Genomic DNA, 21,661 nt, shown 5'->3' with positions numbered 1-21,661 from the left:
TTGCTAAAAGCTTGTCTAAACGTCATACGCATACACGCGGAACGCCTCCATCTGCAACGTGGTGGGCCAGACTAGCCCCGCAAATGATAGGGCCGCCGAGTGGGGAGCTAGGTGCTACGGGACGGAAGCTGCGAGGTGTCCTCAACTATCCTGTTGCACGCATGGTGATGGCGACCGTATCGGCTTGTTTTGTGCTTCGTTACCTTTTTTTCATTGAATCTTCCTTGAGTGGTTTTGATACAATGATTTTTGGATGATCATATGGCTTCTCGGGTACCTGGATGACTATTCGTAGCCGGTAGGTATACCTTATCGTGGAACATCGATATTACTGTACGACGATCCGCCGATATGCTCGCTGTGCGACGATAACATCCCAACCGGCTGAAGATGAGGGATACCTCAAGACGATCAATTTGATCATCTCTGCTGCGATACCTGTCAATCGTTACAGGGCGATGCACGCTGTACCTATTCCCCGGCTTGATGGTGCTGCACTGAACTCCAAATGAACTTGACGACCACGATTACGCTAAATCTGGCAGATTCATTGTTAATACCAGGCTGTGTCTGTTAAGGCGATACTTGTCCTCCTGCCGTACACGCGTTCCAATCTCGGCCCGAAGCACCAGGTAGATAGGTATTGTTTGCAGCTGGTGGTACAACAACGCATGGGCAACATGTTGGATGAGCCTTTGCAAAGTGAAGCACCGCAGTCATTCAAGAATTGATTTTGCAAAGAAAAGATAGGGAGTTTACCAAAAACCTCGTTACAGATCCACTGTTCGCCCAAGTCCCCGCGAACCCCCACCGGTTCGATTCGCCGACCTCTCGCCGCCATCTCCACTTCAACCAACGAAAAATTTTCCAAAATCACGAACTGTGGTACCAGGGCAAGCAGCCCCGTATTCCATTCCACCCGAACCGTCTCGTCGCCATTCACAGTCACGATTATGATTTGTGTAGTACGGAAGTCTTTCATTAATCAAACAACAAGCCCGGCTAGCTCAATCGGTAGAGCGTGAGACTCTTAGTCCTCACGTCCTAACAGACACGATTACTCAGTACATCTCAAGGTTGTGGGTTCGACCCCCACGTCGGGCTGCCTTCTTTTTTCCCTTTCTTTGTGAGGTTTTTTTTTTAAAAAAAAATGGCTTTGTCGTTGTGGTTATAATTTGGATAGCAACGCACTCGTAACATCACACAGGCATAGTAGCACCCCCTATCGTACCTAGGTATGTAGGTGAGTATATAATAGGCGTGTCTAGCATCTACAGTGACCTGTATACACGGATATGTCGAGGATTTTACGTCACACGGGTGTCCTCATCGTCTGCTACAACGCTGTTTAAACGGGTATCACACCGGTATTCCTGTCTGGCTGACCGATATGAAGTGCCCGTTGAGCAATTATCGCCATTTTTAAGATTCCACAACGGGATGTATCCTGGTGAGGGCAGGTTAGTAATAGCAAGCAAGCACTGCCACAGTATTGCTAACAGTGCTGTAATGCGACCGACATAACTCTGGTAGGGTGGACATGCATTGCGATATCATTTCAAGTGGGATTGATGAGTGTGAAGCATGAGAAACTCTGGTGTATACTACATTTATTTACAACGGAAATATATTTACTTGAAAAAAATATAAAGCTATGGCTTAAACAAATGTTCACCAAGAACCTATATACTCCAGCGCATCTACGAACCTACAACCCTCTCCATCCTCTTCATCACTGTCACCTCCTTGAAGATCGTGAGCAGGGCTGCCGTCATCCGACCTCGAAGGTTCAAGGCTGCCATCCCAGTCCCCACTAGGAGGCGTGGCTTCTCCATCGCCATTGAAAGCCGATGACGTTTCTGTTGATGCGGAAGTACAGGTAGGCACCGTTGAGCTCTCCGGGGTAACTGTATTTGAAGAGACGGCAGGAGAGTCCGTTGGTATCGAGCTGGGCAACATCGACCTTAGAGACACAGCGTCTTCCGACTCATCAAACTCTTCGTCGCTGAATTCGAAGATATGATCGGAGACAGCCTGTGCTCCTTCATCTGCCGGAGCGCGGTCGTGCGATATCAAGCCACACCTGCGGGCTTGTGCTTGTATGCGTTCCCGTCTCCACTTGGAAATCGTCGGTGGGCTGACCCTGGCGATTGTTCTTGGTCTTCCATTGTGGAAACTCACTCCTGACCTGCCCGCCATTTCCGTCTCTTAGCTCAACTCTTTCGCAGGCGGACTTTGGCTCTTACCATCCACAGTAGTTGCACGACTCCAAGTCCAAGGGCGCCACATCGAGCTTGCTGCTTTCGCATCGCTTGCTGACAGATCCTTGGGAATGGCATCTTTACGGCAAAAGTCCACAGGCCTGAGTTCCAGCATCTCCTGATCAAAAGCCTCAGGCACATTGATGCGGTCCTTCGGTACATTCTGCGGCTTCGCGATACTATATACCCACATATCATCGCCGAGTTCCAAATACTTTGCAAAGTCGCGAACGGCTTCGCACGGCCGCCGCTGGTACTGCATGCAGTAGTGCGCCGGCGTTGCCGTGGTGACTTCGCTGTAAGTGGGAAATTGGGCACTGAAGGCCTTGGCGAAGCGGTTGATGGCGGCCATGGTGTGTCGCTTGCGGGTATCCTGGCCGAAGATGCGGTTGAAGGTGAGCTCGGCGGTGATTTTGGTCGCGTAGCCGAGTTCGAAGTGGCGGTCAACTCGGCCTTTGCGTAATAAGGCCTTGTCTAGCTTCTCGGGGTGGTTCGAGGTCGTGATCAGTAGACGGCCTTCTGCGGCTGTCGCGTTATCGATGACGTTGAGGAGACCACTTAGAGTGACCTTCTTGGGCGCTTCTGGGAGTTTGGCTTGAGTTGAACTTCTTCGATGGCGGAGGATTCTGGCCCCTTGGTCTTGGGCGTCGGTGAATCGCTGCAGCATCTCCTCGTTGTGCTTATTCTGCTGGAGGATGAAATTTTCCATTGCGGTTTCAATGAAATTCAGAGCTGTGTTTTCGTCGATTTTTGCGTCGCCTTCATCTTCAAGATGAGATGCCTGACCTGGCTGCTCATCACGTTTGCCTACTTCGGCTCCGGGACAGTCGATATCCTCGATGAGAACAACACAGCGGTAAGGTAAACTGGAGAAAGCTTTCTCCAGCATCTTTTAGTCCATGCCATTTAGTGTGATGGTGACCAAAGTCACATTAACATGCAATGGTACGGCCACCGACAAACTACTCTTACCCGTACCTGGTGGGCCATGGAGGAGATACCCGCGGCGGTAGGGCGTTCCTGTATCGCGGCAAAGAACGCGAGTATTCTTATCGAAGAAGGCCTCGACGTCTTCACGGATAGCATCGAGCTTCTCAGGTTCCATGTCGATCGTTGCCAACGCCCTCTTTTCGCGCTGTATGCTCTCAGGGTCCTCATTGGCAATGATCTTCGTGACGGACAGCTTCTTGTTCTTCACAAACCTATCGTCAACATCTATGAGGAGATTTCTAATGGGCAAAAGAGAATTTACAAAACACCAGACGATCAAATGTCCTTGCGGACTAGGATCTTCGCAACGAAGGGCGTTGCCCCACTCATTGTTATCCTTTTTATCTTTGCCATTGTCGGTAGGCTTATCACCGTTCTTTTCGGGACCGAAGACCTCCGGCGAGAAAAATGTATTCTTATGCCAGAAGAAGCGATCAGCCTTGCCGTATCTAGGGGTAATTGTATTATCCCTGTTAAAATTGTAGTGTTGGCCTTGTAGTCAATACTTCAGCCACGAACTGCAGTTCGAGGATGTCTTTTCAGCAGAGAGACGAAGTATTCCATTATACTTTGTCGAGTCTTGTTTACCTATCTTCACCGAGCTCGTTGCTTGCTGCTTGAAGTGGTCCATAATAGATATCATGAGCTCGGTTATACTTTTCTTTGCCTTCTGGAGAGCCAAGCCCGCTGCCAGAAGCACGACAACGTCGATATTAGTACGCTCCTTGATTTTTCCCAAGGTAGACTTGAAAATCTCGCTCTCCATGTATTGCAAGAGGTAGGCATTCTCGCCGCGATTGAGCACACCGATTGCGAGTGACGAAAGGGATGTTGGGTTTGGGACCATGTTCCCAGTTGTGAGAGCATAGCCTCTAAGAGGGCCTTGTGGGCTATACGGGCCATGTGAAGCCGAGCTCCATTGGCCTTGCATAAGGTTACCCCACCGAGCTTGCGTGGAATCGTCGGCTTTGTTGTTCGAGGAGTTCTTCTTGTCCATGATTGCAGTAGAGAAGTTGAGAAGGAAGCGCTACGGGGAATCAAGTGCTGGTTTGTGGTGCTTCGTGCAGCGCTGAAGAGTAGTTGAATACAAGACTTGCTGCTGGTCGAAGTCGAGTTTGTTGAAATTGCGGTTGATTGCTATTGGAGAAGGTACGTATAGAAAGAGATGGGAGTGAACTGCTTCAAGATAGCGAATGTCAAGTGGCTTATATAGTCCTGCGCAACATGTTTTGAAGGGACGAACCATGGAACGATGTTCAAGTGGCTTACGTAGTGCTGGACGATATTTTTTGTATGAGTGAACCATGGAACGATATGAAACAAGTGGATCCTATCAACAACACACAGTACCACCTGGGTAACTTCAGATATTTAACATCCTAATGTACAAAGGCAACCGTAGTCGCCAGACACGACTATTAGGTACTTACCTATACTTCAGGTATCTTATATCATCTAGGTAGTACTACAACCTCTGTTGTATAGCCTGCCACAAACGCTGTTCTGCATCATCGCCACCAAAAAACTTCGAAGCAAGTGGCCGATCCCACTCTATACGTACCGACGCCGGTACGTTGTCAATGAGCCATCTCTTTGTTTCGTCCACATACCCGTCCTGATAGTGTTGCGGGAGAGTTTCTCGATGCAAGCAATCCTTCTCAACGAAATCGATGAAAATCCGCTCGACTCCAGTTAGCTTGCCCAAGACATGTTCTACCGGGTTGGTGATAGGTTCGCCGACTGAACTACGCTTTCTGACCCCCATGACCTCCTCGATCCTAACAGTAGTATGTTTGAATAGCTTTAGGGTTCCCGAGTTCATGTTATTTAACATGTCATACAAACAGTGGTCAAGTCCTAGTAGTGTATTATCCACTTTATGAACGTATGCACAGGTGGTTAGATTTCGATCCCCGTAAAAACACTTTCTCGCTTCATCATATATCTATCTGCTTGTTGGCTAGCATGATAGCATAGTTGGATTCGTATATGGCTTCGTCCCTTTCGAAATCGTAATGTATAGGCGGTGTATACCGGACGTCATGGGGCATTATGTAGGAGTATATATGTAAGCGGAGCTCGGCGGGAAGTCGAAGAAACGGAAATGGTTTAAATGATTTTAATTAGCAAAGCAGCAGAAGATTACTATTAGATGTAAAAACATACTTTGGCCCTCAAATCTAGCTAATTTGCCATTTAGATCAGTCTGGCATGCACGATCGAGTCTTGCCAGGTAGCCTCGTATTGTGGAAACTACGTAAGTCTCGCCGTAATCGTCGCCGTCGTCGTCGAAACTGAACATGTTCAAATGGCATCTGCCCGCGAGCATATCCTTGAATGCTTCAGCACAAACGTTGGGAATGAACGTCGGCTGCGGAACTCCAGAGAACATGTGGTGTAACTTGTCTGAGTGGTCTACATATGTTTTGCCATTATGATACGACTTGCATGCCTCTGTGATATTTGCAATGTCGTCTTCATTGTAATGTCCTGGCTGTATGTCGGAAAGGGCCTTGTCGAGTGCTTATAGTTGACGCCTGGGTTCTGCCCAGATGCTGAATTTGCCTTATCTGACGTGTTTATTCACTTTGATCCGTTTTGGCTTTGGAGTTTGCTGGTTTTGATGTGGAGTGGATGATGCCATGGCGCTGAGGGTTGCGGTGTCGGGGATGACGGATACGAGGTACCAGGCGGATACAAGGACACACTCGCACCTCACAAAGCGGACCTGGCAAAGTTTGCTTGCGGTAGCTAAAAGGCTGATGAGTAGTTGGGGTTGTGAGGTGGGTGAGAATGGCAGTGGTGCGGTAGCGTGTGCAGGCGGCAAAGGGTGCATGATAGTCTATCGGGCCTTTTCCAACATCAGCGGCTTGCCCCGCGCGGAAGTGACAGGGGGTGCTCGGTGATGTAAGAAGCACATGCAAGTCGAGCACGGGAGTTTGAATGTTTTTGACACCTGCTATGATCTGACCTGACTACCTCTTTCATTTTAGTCGATTTCTTCCACTTAGCATCTACGTAAACCGCAAACACGTCTTGTCGACGCGTTCCTCCTCACGTGCTTCCCCGCCAACCGTGCAGGAAGCTCACAAACCCATTTCTAGCTTCCCGATACCGTGCAAAGTCGTGGCTCAGTAAGCTGCGACCGGGCGACGGCGATCCGCCTGTTGACAGGATGTCAGGCCCAGACAACAAACAAGGCTTTCTCTCAAATCTTTCGCCATGGACTTCGCGCGCTACTACACCAAAACCCCCGTCAACGCCCAAGATGGATGGAAGCGCAGAAAAGGCGAAGCGGGCGGAGCAGGAAAAAGAGAAAGAGCGGACAGCCGCCGTTCTCGCATCCCAACAGGGAGGAGACCATGTCATTGATCGCAGGTACAGACTGAGTCTCAAGCGGTATCCCCCAGACTGCCCTCCGCTCGAGGTGCGGTGGTTCCATGCTATAGACGTAAGTAGAAGCAATGCAGACGTACCAAGCCATGCACAAGTAGTGACGACGTCTGCAGACACCCAAGAGGAAGCCGCTCTCGAAACATGCCATGGCGCCCGATGCAGCCCTGCCCAAACCGAAGAAATGGATTCCCTTCAGCGCCAGTGACTCGCGCGCAATCGAGACAGCCTTCCAGAAGACGGCCGACGAAGCTGACGCTGACGAGCTGAGGAAGGGAATCGCTAGCCCCATGACGCCCACACAGGCAAACTCATTCCCGCCCAAGACAACCAAAGTCCCCGTCAACGAAGACTACCTATTCGACGTCGAGATTGAGACACGCGAGCTGGCACCATCATACTGGCTAGGCCCTGTATACGATGTGAAGCGGGGCACATGGTTCACACCAGACGGAGAGGCTGTGGATGAGGGTCTGGCCATGCAACTGGAGGAAGGCTTTCTAAAGCTCAAGCCCTGGAAGTTTGGCAAGCCGGAGGAGAAGCGTTCAGTTTCGCAGCCGCGTGCCCGTCCGTTGTCCGTGGGGCCGAGTCTTGCCGACGACCACCGTAAGGAGCTGGCTCGTCTGAATCGCGACTCGACATCCAACCCAGTTACACCCAAATCCTCATATGGCAGTCTACGAAATGAGGCGGCGAATGAGGCAGCCAAAGAGGCGGCCGATGCAAAGAATGCCGACTCGCCCTCGAATACTAGCGCTCCCGCTGACCTACCCCGAACATATCGACTTTTCGGCGCTCACATGAACTCCACCGTGACATATCAAGATGAGACAACAGCATGGATGCTGACCGATGACATGTGGTCGCGCATGGGAAGCACTCTATACCAGCGTTTTGCAGGAGGTGCCCACTATGCCGGATACAAGTACATACGCGGCTATACAGACCCCAAAGACAAGAAGAAGCAAGCCACCCCGGCCAAGGGTGCCCAGAACGCGAAACAGGCAGACCGACCTGCGACTCCAGCCTTGGCTTATGGTTCAGACAATGGCAGACAATCTGATTCCGAAGCCAACACTGACGGTGAAACTTCAGACAATGAGCGGAGCTTGTCACCGTCCCAGACGCGCAGACGCAACCTAGAGAGGCAGGTATCTTCTCTCATGACAAGTTCGAAACCAGAGTATGAGCAACAGCAACAAGAAGAGATGCGAAAACGCGAGGAAAAGGAGATGCGCGAAGACTACAAGACACAGAGCGATAGTGACCAAGGTCGTGAGATTGAGCACTTACTTCTAGTCACACATGGCATTGGACAGCGCCTCGGTATGCGAATGGAGTCTATCAACTTCATTCACGATGTGAACACCCTACGCAAGTCTCTCAAGTCTGTATATGCAGCTTCGCCCGATCTACAAGCTCTTAACGCCGAGGTTGAGTCGGAGTCGAAGAACAACCGCATACAGTGCATCCCTATCATCTGGCGGCACTTGCTGGACTTTCCAAAGCAAAGCTTGAAGCATAATCGCAAAGAGCACGATTTAGGCGACCTCGACCATGAAGACGAGACGTATCCCGATCTGGAAGACATCACTGTCGATGGTGTCCCCGCTGTGCGCAACTTTCTCACCGACCTTGCTCTAGACATCTTGCTGTATCAAAGCCCGGCTTACAAGGGCCATATTTCGCGTATCGTTGTAAATGAACTGAACCGCACATATCGCTTGTTCAAGGAGCGCAACCCATCCTTCAAAGGCAAGGTCAGCCTCGTCGGACATTCACTTGGATCCGCAATCATGTTCGATATACTGTGTATTCAGAGAGACGCCAAGGCCAGACCAAGTGCACAATCGGCCAAGCAACGTAGATCTACCGAAGAAGGCTTAAAACTTGACTTTGAAGTTGAGGATTTCTATGCGCTAGGCTCACCCATCGGTCTCTTCCAGATGCTAAAGGGTCGTACCATTGTTGCGAGACCGTCTGTTCCTACCTCAACCTTTGTACCTCCCAAGACGCCCGGAACCTCGATTGATGATCCCTTTTCTCAAGGTGGAGATGAAGTAAGAAATCCTCATGTTATGATCTGTTGTACCCCTACTGACTCGTTTCCCAAGCATGCGTTCGACATTACGACCTCGTCACCACTCTGCAAGCAGATTTTCAACATCTTCCACCCCACTGATCCAATCAGCTACCGTATCGAGCCCTTGATATCACCTGCCATGTCCACCCTCAAGCCTCAGCCTCTTCCCTATACGAAGAGAGGTATATTTGGAGCACCCGCCTCGCAAGGCTTCACCGGCATCGGCCAGCGAGTTGGTCAGGGTGTGACTGATTTCTGGACATCTCTCGGCTCAGGTACGTTTGCTCTGCCTCTTATGCAACCTTTTCAGCACGCCACCCATTTAAATCGTGTTACATGAGAAACATCTCGTGATCTCGCTAATCTGGATATGATAGGAATCGCGAGTGGACTGCTCAACCGTAGTCTGGGCATTTCCGGAACCGAGATGACCGGAGCCGCACAAGGGCAACGATCCTCTCGCCCGCTCACCGCCGGCCCCGCTTCAAGCAACATGAACCTAGTTCCAGGCCTCAACGAACCTACAAGCGCATTCATCAGCGAAGAACGACGTCGGCGACTCGGGCAAGAAACGATTGCCGAAGGTGAAGACGGCGAGCATCCTCCAACGCTCATTGAATCAGACATCGAGACTCTGTTTGCTGGCTTCCAAAACCGGAGAAAGAGCCAGAAAAGCGAGGACGGTGATCGAGATTTAGAAAAAGACCTTGAGTGGCAAGAGCTAGAAGAGCGAAGCCGCAAGCTCAAGAAGGAGGAGCAGAAAGTACGCAGTCTGAACGCAAACGGGCGCGTGGACTACAGTATACAAGAAGGCGTATGTGTCTCATCCTTCTCACACATGTTTGCGCATCTAGTGAGCACCTTGACTGACTTCTACCACTCCAGGCTTTCGACATCTCGCTACTCGCTAGTATCGCAAGTCACCTGACGTACTGGGCTGACGAAGACGTGTCACATTTCATGATTTCGCAACTTTTGGCTAGACATCGTGTTTTCAAACCCAAGGAGTTCAAGGCTAAGGAGTAATGGTGCTTGGCGTTAGCGAATCAGAGTGTAGATTGGTGGTATACCCTATAATTAGATTTTAATATTCCCTGGAGGCTGACAGGCTCCGAGAGACAAAGACAGCGAAGTTCTGTCTTGTCATCGAGGTTTTCCCCATTAGTCAAGTATATTTTCTTTATCCTCACTCTGGTTCCTAGATGCAATGAGCCGAGCTCTTCTTACATCTGAGCGTGTACTTGAGAGTAAACCTTTTGGATCTTTTCTTTTCAAAACATTCTAGGTGTTGAATTTGCCTAGAACAAAGCACATGGTTGAGACATGCGACTGCGCGTTTGCTCGCGGTTGCGCTAGTACGCATTTCCATGTTTTCGCCATTTCACTGTGCAAGCTTTCAGTGCGGACCCTCTCACATGCTCACGCTCTCCCCGCAGGCACTGCGCTTCACACCATATAACAAACGCCATTCTACTTCCACTCTGAGGTGTTCATTCCTACGATTCCACAACACCACCGCCGCAGACATGGAAGTCGCAACCGAGCGCGCCACTTCTCGTACCAACGACACCGCGTCCAGCTCCAATACCGCTCTCGTTCTTGCCCCCGCACCCGCAAAACCTTCGAAGAACCACAAGAATGACGCAACTTATGCCGGTGCACTTCTGCGCCCCGTCCAGTGCATCATCACACCCGTCATGGACTGTTTCATTCCCGCGCCCGGCCGTCAAGACTACGAGAAGATCTTCCACTCTATCAAGGCATCCATCTACATCTACATCGTCCCCTTCGTTGTTGGACTGCTTCTAATCGCAGAGTACGAACAGCCAGGCTTTCTCCCTAGACCCGACGAGATATCTGTAGCTATCGTAAGTACCTCCCCGAAGATTTTTAAATCGCGAACATCATACTAATCACCTAATATTGTAGACCGGTTTCCTATGCATATGCGCCATCGTTTTCGCAGCTTTTGCGCTAATAGAGTATGACGAAACTCACACTTGGCCCTGGGATGATGAGGGCTTCGTCTGGCCGTGGCAGAGGTGGCTTTGGTCCTGCACAGTGTATGACGAGTCCATTGGGGATAGCGTCGCAAGCTACAAGGATGACTACCTGGATTCAGTGACATCGTTGTTCGAAGAAGAAGGAGAGGACAAAGAGATTAGTGTGGACTTTGGAAAAAGTGGGTTTGAGGGTAGGAGTGATGTCCAGGAGCCTGCGCAATCTACCACCACTCCGGATGGTTCTCCCGCTAGGCCTGATATTGATATCATCATTCCGCCTACGCCGTGCCTGCCGGGCGGACTTCGACCGAACAACTTGGCACCACCACCTACGCATTCGTCTGGGCTGTTGGGGGAGTCACCTGCGCCGATGCGGTTCAAGCATTTCGGTATATTTTAGGGTGAAGACATTGGTTAACTGCAGGACGGAATTTCGATCTGGAGGTAGTCGCTGATGTTTTAGTTCAAGTTCAAGCAAGCATTAAGGTGACCTGATGGGTTTCAGTAAGACAGGTACATAGTGAAATGCGAACATGAAGCTGCTGACAAGGACTGCAGTCACATATATGTGGGTGATTCGGGGCATGTCACGTCAAGATAGACCAAAGTGAATGTAGGATGAGAAGGTAAAAGGATACCATTCTCGACTTTTCACACTAACCACTGATTGTGTAGTGCAGGACCCATTGTCAGACAAGCCGACAACGAGCATACAGGATTGAAGACCAAATGGTCTTTTGCAAACAAAAAAACTGCACAAACACCGTCACCCTACTCCAGCAGATCACGACCCTTGGTCGAAGGACGGAACCTTGCCCAATGGGCTTGGTTCCTCCCCACAGATCTTCCAACTGCCCGAAGACAGAAGGATCCAACTGCTGCTGCAGTTTCTCACCCCGTTTCCCACAAAGGTGCTTCACCAGGAACTGCCACGATCGCGCCCACGCTCGAACTCCCCCCGTCCGTTGGCAGCAACATAACCGGTCACCAACCCATCGAGACGTGCCAGCACGTCGATGAGTTGGTTCAGGGCCGCAGACCCGCCAGCAGGCTGTGGCAGACCGGTATCCACTTGCCAACGGATGAGGAGCGCGAAGAGTCGGAGACCATTCTCCTTGAGGAGAAGGTTCTGCTCGAAAGCAGCAAGGGTCGAACCGGGAAGGTAGCCGGTGATGTCGGCAAGCCCGTCCATGCTGATATCTTGGTATCGGGCGGATATGATGTGGGCGTTGTTGACCAGCCCGATGGTCTTGATGGGGTGGAGCTTGAGGGAGCGTTTAAAGCTCGCCTCTTCGCTCAGAGGGACGATGGGGCCGGAGAAGGTATCCACCTTTGTGTCATTCACGACACGAGGCTTCATGCCCTTCTTGCCGCCCTTGACGCCCTTGTCGCGGCGAGAGGCTGGTGTCGAGGAGGAGGAGGAGGGGACGGAGAAGTTGATGGCCCCAAAGCCAAAGCCGCCGCCGGAGGAAAGAGGGGGGGACAGGCACAGCGAAACCACCTCCAAAGGAAGGAGGCGGACCAAACCCAGCGCCAGCGCCAAGACAGGAACCGTCACCAACCGAGAAGGAAGTGGAGGGAGGGGGAGGGGGGAGGAGGCGCGGCGAATCCAGATATGTTGTCAGACTGAGGCTGACCAGCAGCCTCAGCCGCAAGAAGGACCGGGATCAAAGGCGAGAACGAGGGCAGCACCACCGCCAGGGAGCTTGGGACACTAATGGGAGTCGCCAGCGACAACACAGAAGGAAGCTGTGGCAGTGGTGTTGGAGCCTCCACCGGGAAGATGTGCGTGAGTCCCTCTGGGACTGATGGAATGCCAGCCAAGAGGTCAAAGACCGAAGGGCCAGGCGACGAGACAACCACAGGCGCAGGGACCGGAGCGGGAGGAGAAGGAACCGGGGGCTGAGAGGGAACCGGGGGCGGAGAGGAAACCGAGGGAGGCGAGGAAACGGCAGGAACGGGCGAGGACACAGGAGCAGAAGCAGGCGCCCCTCACAGCAACCCACTTCCACCCCAAGATGGGGTCCAAAACCCTCTTCATCTGCCCGAAGGCCTCGGTCTGCTCGGCGTCCAGGAGGGTGTCGTGCCTCCCGGCAGGGATGTGGCGGAAGAGCTGGCGGGGCGGGGAGAGGAAGGAGCCAGGGCGAGCCCACTCTGGGACAGGAGGAGGTGCCCGAGACCGAGAAAGAGCGCGGGCGTGAGCCCGACGCTCACGACGAGGAAGCTGTGCCACCGGACCAGCCGGGGCTGGCGACGACGACGATGTTGTTGTGGTGGTATGCGGACCAGCCGCAGGGACCGTGGCGAAGAGGTCGTACTCGCAAGCGAGCCATCCCAGAAGGACAAAGACGGCGCCGAAGAAGAGGAAGGCCATTTTGACAAAGAAGTTGTGGTTTGGTTTGGTATGGTATTTGAAAATGGTCTGGGGTTGAAGAGAAAAGAGAGGGAAGGGAGCGGTGGGCATGGTTTATTTGGAGAGACTGGCTAACTAGCGGCAGGACTCACAATAGCTTTATGACTATTGTGATATGAGACAATATGTGATGGTGAATGTGGAGACTACAATGGGGGTGAATGCGGGTGGTGAGCGTGAGTATCTTGGCACTTGTCGTCTCCTTCACCACTTGAGATCTGCCAAGACATGTGACAATGAGACAGCCGGGAGACATACGATACGTGAGCGCCTTTACAAACCTCATAGAATAGTATCATGTATACATCCAGGGCCCATCATCACCTCTCCTCTGCCCACGCAAGACACCCCCTACCACTCCCTGACCTCACCCCCAGGCCCAATAAACCCAGGACTAACCCACGCCTTGGCCCCTACACTCTCCCTCCTAACGACCTCCTCATCGACCTCAATTCCCAACCCTGGCCCTTTGAGCAACTCAATATACCCCTCCTTCACATCCCAAACCTCTGGGTTTCTCACATAATCTGTAATTTCCCTACTCCCCTCATTATAATGAATCCCCAGACTCATCTCCTGGATAGAAAAATTACTCAACGTACAATCCACCTGTACACACGCCGCCAATGCAACTGGCCCCAGCGGACAATGCGGCGCAATCGCCACATCATACGTCTCCGCCATGGCCGCTATACGCTTGAGTTCGGATATTCCGCCTACATGACACACATCCGGCTGCAAAATATCCACACACCCTGCTTCAAGGAAGGGGCGTACGTCCCACCGGGAATGCAGGCGTTCGCCTAGCGCGATGGGGATGGATGTTTGAGCGTGGAGCGCGGTGATGGCTCCGATGTGCTCGGAGAGGAGGGGCTCTTCGATGAAGAGGGGGTGGTGGGGTGCGAGGAGGGTAGCGAGTTGTTTGGCCATGGGGCGGTGGACGCGGCCGTGGAAATCTACGCCTGCGTCCATGGAGAGGGACTTTACGGTCGCGAGACGTGTTGCCGCGGAGGTCAGGGCGGAGGGGGAGTCCAGCCAGGCGATGTCGGGGGTTGCGTTCATTTTTACGGCGGTAAAGCCTTGGGTTTTGCGGGCGAGGCTGGGTGGTTTTAGTTGGGATATGGGAGGTTTGGGGGTTTGGTTGTGTGGTAAGGTGATGTGTAGATGAGAAAGAGAGTCTATTTGAAGTATCCTTGCACAGAGACTTTCTCGTGAAGCATGATCGGGAAAGAAAACGACATGAGATTAGGATGTCACTCACGCCTGCTCTTTTACGTCGTCTGGTTTGTCGCCGCCGATCCAGGCGTAGACCTTTAGTTTGTCGCGGACCTTTCCGCCGAGCAGCTGGTAGATGGGTACGTTTAGTTTGCGCGCTTTGAGGTCCCAGAGGGCAACGTCGATGCCGGATAGGGCGCTCATGAAGACGGGGCCGCCGCGGTAGAAGCTTGTGCGCCAGCTTAGTTGCCATATGTGCTCAATTTCACTGTGTGTGGTTGTTAGTGTTATTTATGAGACAGTACTTTGAGCGCGATTATTTTAGTCGGGATTGTGACTGGGGTTGTGTATGTAGGCACTTTCTTGATTTGGACTTGTAAAAGCTGGACATGAGAGACATTGGTCGTGAAAATCATGTAGAAAGGGTTGCATGTTCTTACTCTGCTTCCAGCCCTACGTATCGCTCTGCCCATGCATCTAGACATCCTTCGACTGCTTGCGTGTGGCCTTCTAGTGAGGCTTCACCCCATCCGTAGTTCCCATCAACATCGGTGATTTTAACAAAAAGCCACCGCGGTGGTACTCGAAAGTACTCAATTGTTGCTATTTTGCCCATAGTAGATTCCCCGGTTATAGTTCCTTTGAATATCTCTTTCTAGGCCTGTCGTCTTCGGGTTTGCAAGTCAGACAGGAAACTGTCTTGATCAAAGTTGCGGCAATGTCAATAGTATCCACATTTTCATGTCTAAACACAGAAATCGCGCCTCTTCTTGCCCAATCGTCATGCTGCCGCTTCCGTGTCCCCTTCGCGGTAACCCGAACGTCACAGCGCGGGGTAATTAGGTCCATCGCGGGGCAGTAGAGCCTCGGGAACTGGAACATCATGCCCCGAGTGCATGACGACTGGCACGGGCAATAAAACTCACGATTTCCCCAACGCTTGAGAAATTCAGTTTGTAACAAATTTGGTGGTCGACACAGCTCAACATTAGCATATCAATCAATCGCGTCGCACTTTTTAGCTATGACGTCCTCACCCCCAACCGGCGTTTTCGTCCCCGTACCCACGTTCTTCAAACCACAATCCTCTTCAAGCTCCCTTCAAGCCGCCGTCGACGTCCAAACACAAGTCGAACACTCTGTTTTTCTGGCTAAGAATGGCGTGCGCGGTCTTGTCTTGCTCGGCTCAACGGGCGAAGCAATTCACATGTCGCGACAAGAGCGAATCGATCTCGTCTCTGGTGTGCGCAAAGGACTAGATGAAGCAGGCTTCAAAGACTACCCGATCATGGCAGGGACCCTGATCAACAGCGTGGACGAGACATTGGAATGGCTTGAGGACTTCAAGAAAGCAGGTGCGCAATGGGGACTGGTGCTTGCGCCGGGGTATTTCGGGGCGGCGGCGAGTCAGGAGGGGATTAGGGAGTGGTATACCGTTGTCGCGGACAAGAGCCCGCTACCAATACTGATGTTCGTCTTATCACCACTGCTCTCGATAGATAGTTATGGTGCTGACAATGCGATAGCTACAACTACCCCGGCGTAACAAACGGCGTCATGGTAACGCCCGAAACTTACCGCATCCTCGCCCAACACCCCAATATCGTCGGTTGCAAGATGTCGCATGCCGTCGTCTCATGGCACAACCAAGTCTCACTCGACCCCAAGATCGACCCCACCAAATTCCGCGTTTACTCCGGTCTCGGCCAACAGCTCGGCCCCATTGTCATCTTCGACGCAGCAGGCGTCATCGACGGCCTCGCAGCCATATATCCCAAGACTGTGTGCTCATTGATGAAGCTTGCGGAGACGCGGCCCATCAGCGACGAGAACCTGAAGAGAATGAAGGAATTACAGTATACTGTTAGTACGACAGAGGAATTTATTGGAAAGTACGGGATTGTTGGCATCAAGGAGGCGGTGAAGAGGGTCACGGGCTTTGGGACGATGGAGGGTGGGAGATTGCCGATCAAGGGAAAGCTGCCGGAGGGCGAATGGGAGAAGTGGAGTGAGACTTGGGAGAGAATACAGAAGATGGAGGATTCGTTGAGTGAAAAGGACTACAAATAGATAATGAGATCTGGGTTAGAACGCCGTTCAGATCCTACATGCATACTACATATGTAAGTAGAGTTAATCACGTGACTCAGCCATAATTAGCGCAGATGAGTCGGGCGGCAAACTCCTGCTGATGTTAGATCTTGGCGATCGACCTCAACGGCCCTTCCATCTCAACAGCATCCACATCCCCCTGCAACTATCTTTTCTCGCACATGCCTCTTTCAAGGTTACGGAGTCGCCATCTATTACTGCTTGAGTAGTGTTGTGGTGCTGGAAGGTCACGAGCAAACATCCATGCATCGCCTTGAGCTATACCACCGAGATGTATTGGCCGTTGACCCCGCCTTGTTACCCTACCTAGTACACTGCGGACTTCGGAGCATGCAAACTCCTGTGTGCTAATTCAGGGCTGCACAAGCGCCGGCATGCGGTTGGTATAAGCGGAACATGCCGCACGAGGCTTACTTCCACACGCTATCGGAGCAATTGTAGACCGTATCATGAAGCCTTTGGCTTACATGTCTTTCTCTAACCGCTGCAAATTACACGATAGATTAGTACAGGTCTTCACAGATCGCACCATTCCCCCGTCTGTTGGAAAATGAGCGCATCGACGATGCAGCCTCAAATACTGCGTGGAATACTTCAGCAAATTCATGGTCAAAACGAACTGGCTAGACTCAGCTTCTAACGGAAAACGTCCTGAACACACAGCATTGAATAGCGGTACTTCTTTGAGCATCTGGGTTTCTTTGAGGAGTCTGGGCTCGCGTCACCTACTAGAGCGTAACGGTAGACCCACCACTAGGCGTGCGCCCAGGCACTGACTCAGTACGACATCCTGTTTCTATCATATTCTGAAGGCTTACCTGCCTGCGGATTCACTTGGTAAATACTGGAAACTATATACTGAGTGTGAGGTGCTAGGACAGCGCCTTAACTGCTTACTTGTATTATTGTCAACAATACTGCGTTGCCTGCTAGTGAGCATCGACATCACTCATGTATACCTTCATCTCTATCACATTCAACTCCAAAGCTCTACTATCGTGGTTTGTGTGTATGAAGGGTATACACTCAGCTAACTTTGGAAACGCATACAGTTCGGTCTGATGCTACATTGGGCAAACTACCGACATACTGCCGTGCCCAGATGGCAATACCCCACATGCTATGCTTCTCGGTCTTATTGACAGGACGTTTGCTAATCACGGTCATAAGTCTTCTCCGAAGCTATGGGTCAGGGGTTTCTTTTAGATGTAGACCCGATAAGCCTAGTGCGTAAGTGTACTTGAAAAAAAACCTTGCCGCGTCAGGCACGATGATTCGAAGCTTGTAATGTCCGGGGCACAGCGGAATCGATGACATGAGCCTCCGGGGGGAACCCGGACCGGACAGCATAGGCTAACAAATATGTATATGAGCTCAGATATCGCGCATCTAAGCTTGGATGTCCTCGTCATCACTTTTTGTTGAGTAGTCATCCCCTCTTCTCCCCTCTTTTACTCACAGTCTATACTGGACTACTTCACTGGACCCTCGGACATACCACCTCTCTAAGGGCGACATAGCTCTTTGGAGTTACTTAACAGGCGCCATGGCCAGTAACGCGGAAGAAAAGGGCAACGTCGGTACTCTTCAACGAGCCGAATCTGATTTCTCAGCCAGCAATGCTGCCATCAACCGGTTCACGCCCGAACAACAGAGGAAGATCATCCGCAGAGTGGATCTTCGACTTATCCCAACTCTTGGCTTCATGTACTGTGTTTCGCTCATGGACCGAACCAATACAGGCGTCGCAATGGTCGCGGGAATGGGCGTCGACTTGAAGCTTACTGGTGAAAGATACAGTCTGATTGTACTAGTATTCTTCATCACGTATATCGCGCTCCAGCCACCGGCGACTGTGGTGCTGAGGACATGGGGTCCAAGAATGTTCTTGCCTATCATCGTGATCTTATGGGGGTCAGTAACGATATGCTTTGGGTTCGTCAAGGAGTGGCACACCTTGATTCCCCTTCGTCTTCTCTTAGGTATCTTCGAGGCTGGTTTCTTCCCAGGTACGTCTAAACTTGTCTTCTACATATCTTTACTAACATGGGCAGGGTGCGCATACCTACTCTCCTGCTGGTACAAGCGCTTCGAGCTCCAAAAGCGCAACACGTTCTTCCTCCTCATCGGCATGTTATCTTCCGCCTTCTCAGGTATCCTCGGCTATCTCTTTTCTCAGCTTGGTGGTCTTGGCTATCAGGCAGCATACTGGCTGGGCGTCCACTATGGACCTACTAAGAAGGCACCCAATACTCCTGTCAGCTATGGGCCCGGTATATCTGGCTGGCGCTATATCTTCATTCTCCAGGGTGTCCTCACCATCGTGATTGCTCTTATCGGATGGTACTTCATCGTCGACTTTCCCGAGCTGGCTGCCAAGCCAAGCAAGACACAAAAGAAGTTCCTTGAGCAAGATGAAGTCGACTTCATCGTTGCACGCATTGAAGAAGACCGACATGACGTCGTTGCCGAGGACTTTGAACTCAAGAAGTATCTTGCCGGCGGCATGGACCTAAAGGTCTGGGGATTTGCATGCATCTTCATGTGCTCATCGACCATGACTTACGCCATCGCATACTTTCTTCCCATTATCCTGAAAGATGGCATGGGATTTAATGCTGCTGCTGCCAACTGTCTCATTGCTCCTCCTTACGTCTTCGCTGCATTTGTCATGATTGCTTTCGCATGGGCCGGTGACAAGTACCACATCCGCTCACCCTGGATCATCATCAACGGCATACTCGCTCTTATTGGTCTACCACTGATTGGATTCTCAAGCAACGTTGGCGTCAGGTATTTTGGTAGGGCCCACCCCAGCTTCAACATCATCCCATTCTTTTACAATGGCTAACTCAGTTTCCCAGGTGTCTTCCTCGCCACCGCAGCCGCAAACGCAACCGTTCCCTGCGTTCTTACCTGGCAGGCTAATAACATCCGTGGCCAATGGAAGCGTGCCTTTTGCAGTGCGTCGCTTGTTGGCGCCGGAGGTATTGGTGGTATCATTGGTGGAACAGTGTTCAGGACGCAGGATGCACCACACTACAAGCTAGGTATTGTAGCGTGCATGGTTTCCGCAGGGCTGATTATTGTCGTTACGCTGTTGTTGAATTTGAAGTTTTGGCAAGCGAATAAGAGGGCGGATCGGGGCGGTAAGGTTATTGAGGGGTTGGAGGGGTTTAGATATACGCTTTGAGGAGCGAGTAAACTGGGATGATTCATGATTCAGCGAAATTTGAAATGAGGAACTGGATTATTTGCAAGTCTTTGAGGTGTTCTGTGAAGTTCGGTTTCTTGTAACGTCGTAATTTCTGATCATTATGATGGTAACTGCTAGACTCGATTGTTGCAATAGTAGATCATATCGCGAAGGTAAACGAGAAGGCCAATGGAGATGAGAAATGGAAAAGAAAGCGGAATTTAGTTGAGGCGTATAATTGTGTATTCAATAGTAAGCGATAGTGGCTGGAAAAGGCTGGTACATTCGGTCTTCTGAGACGAGCTTATAGTATATGTTCACTCTAGCCCTTTCTTCAAGTCTTTCATCCAATACTTTTCTCACCCTGTCCATCGGGCGACTTTTCTGTATCTTTGCTTCAACTTTCTCCAACACAGTTTCCCAAGCCCACCCATCAAATCTCTTCATCGGAGCATTTCTAATCACTTTGCCTCCAACTCCAAACCCCTAACCGGTCTCTCCGTAATGCCGTCGAGATCGCAGAGTCCACCAAACGCCTCGCCCATTATCACGTATGATATTTGATTCTCAGATGACTGTTTTCGAGAGATCGTGGAACCGACATTGTTGATTTGGTGGAGCTGTGTTTGAGCTGCGTGGGATTTTCGTCTCCATACCAGTCAACATCACATAGGTCCATGAAGCGTCTTGACGCACTGTACTATACGACTCGCCGCTAGAGCGTCCACAAAGTCGGACAGATCTTCCTTTTGCAGATGGTTTTCTGTGAGGATAACTATGATATCAAAACGATCCCATGGGCCGCGGAAACATACTATGTCGTCCCTGGAATCGTGAAAATCGGAGGGCGCAATGAATGTGTATATATAGTATGTAAAGGTGATTGTAGAGTATATATTCGTAAGGGCAACGATGAATGCCTCGTCGAACGGAGTCCTGGATCCTCGCCTCATAATTGTTGGTCGACATGGCTCGTAGCCATCACAGTTTGGTCTTCCACTGCTCCGCCACGCTCGTATGACCGATGACGTCTCTGGGCCGAGCTCATATGCAGGTGATTCTTGTTGGGTTTTCAAGCATAGCCAAACATGGAATTCTCGGCGTAACGTTCTGCTTCGAGAGGATGCCGAAGTCGTGCCATACATGTCGACAGGAAGGATGAGCTGGTGCCATGTTTGACGAGTTTTGGTGGCAGGACCGATGGTTCTCGCAGGGCCAGACAAGCGGCATAGCAACATCTTCCCTAGCTCTTCTTATCTCCCACGTAGGCTCTGGCATGGCAACCGCCAAGATCGGGAAGGGCTCTGCGATGGCCAAGTGAAGCTGGCCTAGACATGCCGGGAACACTTGAAAACAGCAAATCTGAATCCTGGGGCGAATTTCCCCCTCAGCTGTCAGAAATCGGTCGCACACCAGCCGACCAGCAATCTAGAAGGTACTAGATACCAGAGCCCCGCCACTTTTGCTTGTGGGCCATCGATTGGATTGCAAAGCTGTATCTCGTTAGCATGAAACATGAAACGGCGTATGTTTCTTCTTACCTCGCAACCAGGACATGACGAAGTCCTCCGGGACTTGGTTATATAGACCGCTCCGGTAATTCCGGAACGTGGGTGAGGAAAGCCTTGAAACTTTCGGGTATATAGGATGTCGTATACGTCAATGGGGGTGTCACTTGCTTGACTGGCAGGAACAGTTGCCAAGTACCCTTTTGTTTAGCGCTGGCAGACATATTTGCGTCGTTTGTAAGGATAACTTATAGGGACAGCAGTCCTGTTCGCACGCGCATCGATTGCTGAGTGTGTAATGGCCTACTCAATGCGGAGGGCAGCTAGCTCTGCAAGATGCGAGCTTCGCAAATGACCGCGCTATAGTCAGGTTTGCAGCTACTGAGAGGTGGGGTTAGCTGGTGTCAGCCACGACCCTCAGGTATTCTGCCCGAGGCGCGATCCATCTCACCTTTCCCTCACTTCCGCGCTAGTCCTATAGAGGTTT

The 21,661-nt window shown here is 51.2% G+C and overlaps 9 protein-coding genes across 9 annotated transcripts; 4 read left to right on the top strand and 5 right to left on the bottom strand.

Moving 5' to 3' along the window:
- Window positions 1-2,208: 2,208 nt before the first annotated feature.
- Window positions 2,209-4,248, bottom strand: PtrM4_002170 (SpoVK, ATPase AAA+ class; the record flags this gene model as incomplete). The annotated part of the gene is made up of 3 exons (XM_066102630.1): window positions 2,209-3,137; window positions 3,240-3,700; window positions 3,758-4,248. 3 exons carry the CDS (start codon window positions 4,246-4,248, stop codon window positions 2,209-2,211), a joined length of 1,881 nt encoding a protein of 626 aa, XP_065964832.1.
- Window positions 4,249-4,716: 468 nt separating this feature from the next.
- On the bottom strand, window positions 4,717-5,073 carry PtrM4_002160 (uncharacterized protein; the record flags this gene model as incomplete). Its single annotated transcript, XM_066102629.1, has 1 exon — window positions 4,717-5,073. The coding sequence occupies one exon, from the start codon at window positions 5,071-5,073 to the stop codon at window positions 4,717-4,719; it is 357 nt and encodes a 118-aa protein (XP_065964831.1).
- A 1,353-nt stretch (window positions 5,074-6,426) lies between these two features.
- On the top strand, window positions 6,427-9,753 carry PtrM4_002150 (DDHD domain containing protein; the record flags this gene model as incomplete). The annotated part of the gene is made up of 5 exons (XM_066102628.1): window positions 6,427-6,702; window positions 6,761-8,704; window positions 8,759-9,002; window positions 9,105-9,541; window positions 9,613-9,753. The coding sequence occupies 5 exons, from the start codon at window positions 6,427-6,429 to the stop codon at window positions 9,751-9,753; spliced, it is 3,042 nt and encodes a 1,013-aa protein (XP_065964830.1).
- A 500-nt stretch (window positions 9,754-10,253) lies between these two features.
- Window positions 10,254-11,130, top strand: PtrM4_002140 (uncharacterized protein; the record flags this gene model as incomplete). The annotated part of the gene is made up of 2 exons (XM_001941801.2): window positions 10,254-10,595; window positions 10,657-11,130. The coding sequence occupies 2 exons, from the start codon at window positions 10,254-10,256 to the stop codon at window positions 11,128-11,130; spliced, it is 816 nt and encodes a 271-aa protein (XP_001941836.2).
- Window positions 11,131-11,646: 516 nt separating this feature from the next.
- On the bottom strand, window positions 11,647-12,090 carry PtrM4_002130 (uncharacterized protein; the record flags this gene model as incomplete). Its single annotated transcript, XM_066102627.1, has 1 exon — window positions 11,647-12,090. One exon carries the CDS (start codon window positions 12,088-12,090, stop codon window positions 11,647-11,649), a length of 444 nt encoding a protein of 147 aa, XP_065964829.1.
- A 468-nt stretch (window positions 12,091-12,558) lies between these two features.
- On the bottom strand, window positions 12,559-13,194 carry PtrM4_002120 (galactonate dehydratase; the record flags this gene model as incomplete). The annotated part of the gene is made up of 1 exon (XM_066102626.1): window positions 12,559-13,194. The coding sequence occupies one exon, from the start codon at window positions 13,192-13,194 to the stop codon at window positions 12,559-12,561; it is 636 nt and encodes a 211-aa protein (XP_065964828.1).
- A 300-nt stretch (window positions 13,195-13,494) lies between these two features.
- PtrM4_002110 (L-alanine-DL-glutamate epimerase and related enzyme enolase superfamily) lies at window positions 13,495-14,974 on the bottom strand (the record flags this gene model as incomplete). Its single annotated transcript, XM_001941800.2, has 3 exons — window positions 13,495-14,242; window positions 14,405-14,626; window positions 14,799-14,974. 3 exons carry the CDS (start codon window positions 14,972-14,974, stop codon window positions 13,495-13,497), a joined length of 1,146 nt encoding a protein of 381 aa, XP_001941835.2.
- A 408-nt stretch (window positions 14,975-15,382) lies between these two features.
- On the top strand, window positions 15,383-16,428 carry PtrM4_002100 (DapA, Dihydrodipicolinate synthase-N-acetylneuraminate lyase; the record flags this gene model as incomplete). The annotated part of the gene is made up of 2 exons (XM_001941799.1): window positions 15,383-15,828; window positions 15,885-16,428. 2 exons carry the CDS (start codon window positions 15,383-15,385, stop codon window positions 16,426-16,428), a joined length of 990 nt encoding a protein of 329 aa, XP_001941834.1.
- A 1,588-nt stretch (window positions 16,429-18,016) lies between these two features.
- Window positions 18,017-19,663, top strand: PtrM4_002090 (UhpC, Sugar phosphate permease; the record flags this gene model as incomplete). The annotated part of the gene is made up of 3 exons (XM_001941798.2): window positions 18,017-18,479; window positions 18,525-19,271; window positions 19,335-19,663. 3 exons carry the CDS (start codon window positions 18,017-18,019, stop codon window positions 19,661-19,663), a joined length of 1,539 nt encoding a protein of 512 aa, XP_001941833.2.
- Between the last annotated feature and the right edge of the window lie 1,998 nt (window positions 19,664-21,661).

The sequence above is a fragment of the Pyrenophora tritici-repentis genome, chromosome 1 (genome assembly GCF_003171515.1).
Source record: "Pyrenophora tritici-repentis strain M4 chromosome 1, whole genome shotgun sequence".
Classification (NCBI taxonomy): Eukaryota; Fungi; Ascomycota; class Dothideomycetes; order Pleosporales; family Pleosporaceae; genus Pyrenophora; species Pyrenophora tritici-repentis.
The sequence above is the reverse complement of the archived record's forward strand: the minus strand, read 5'-3'. Positions and strand labels throughout refer to the sequence as shown.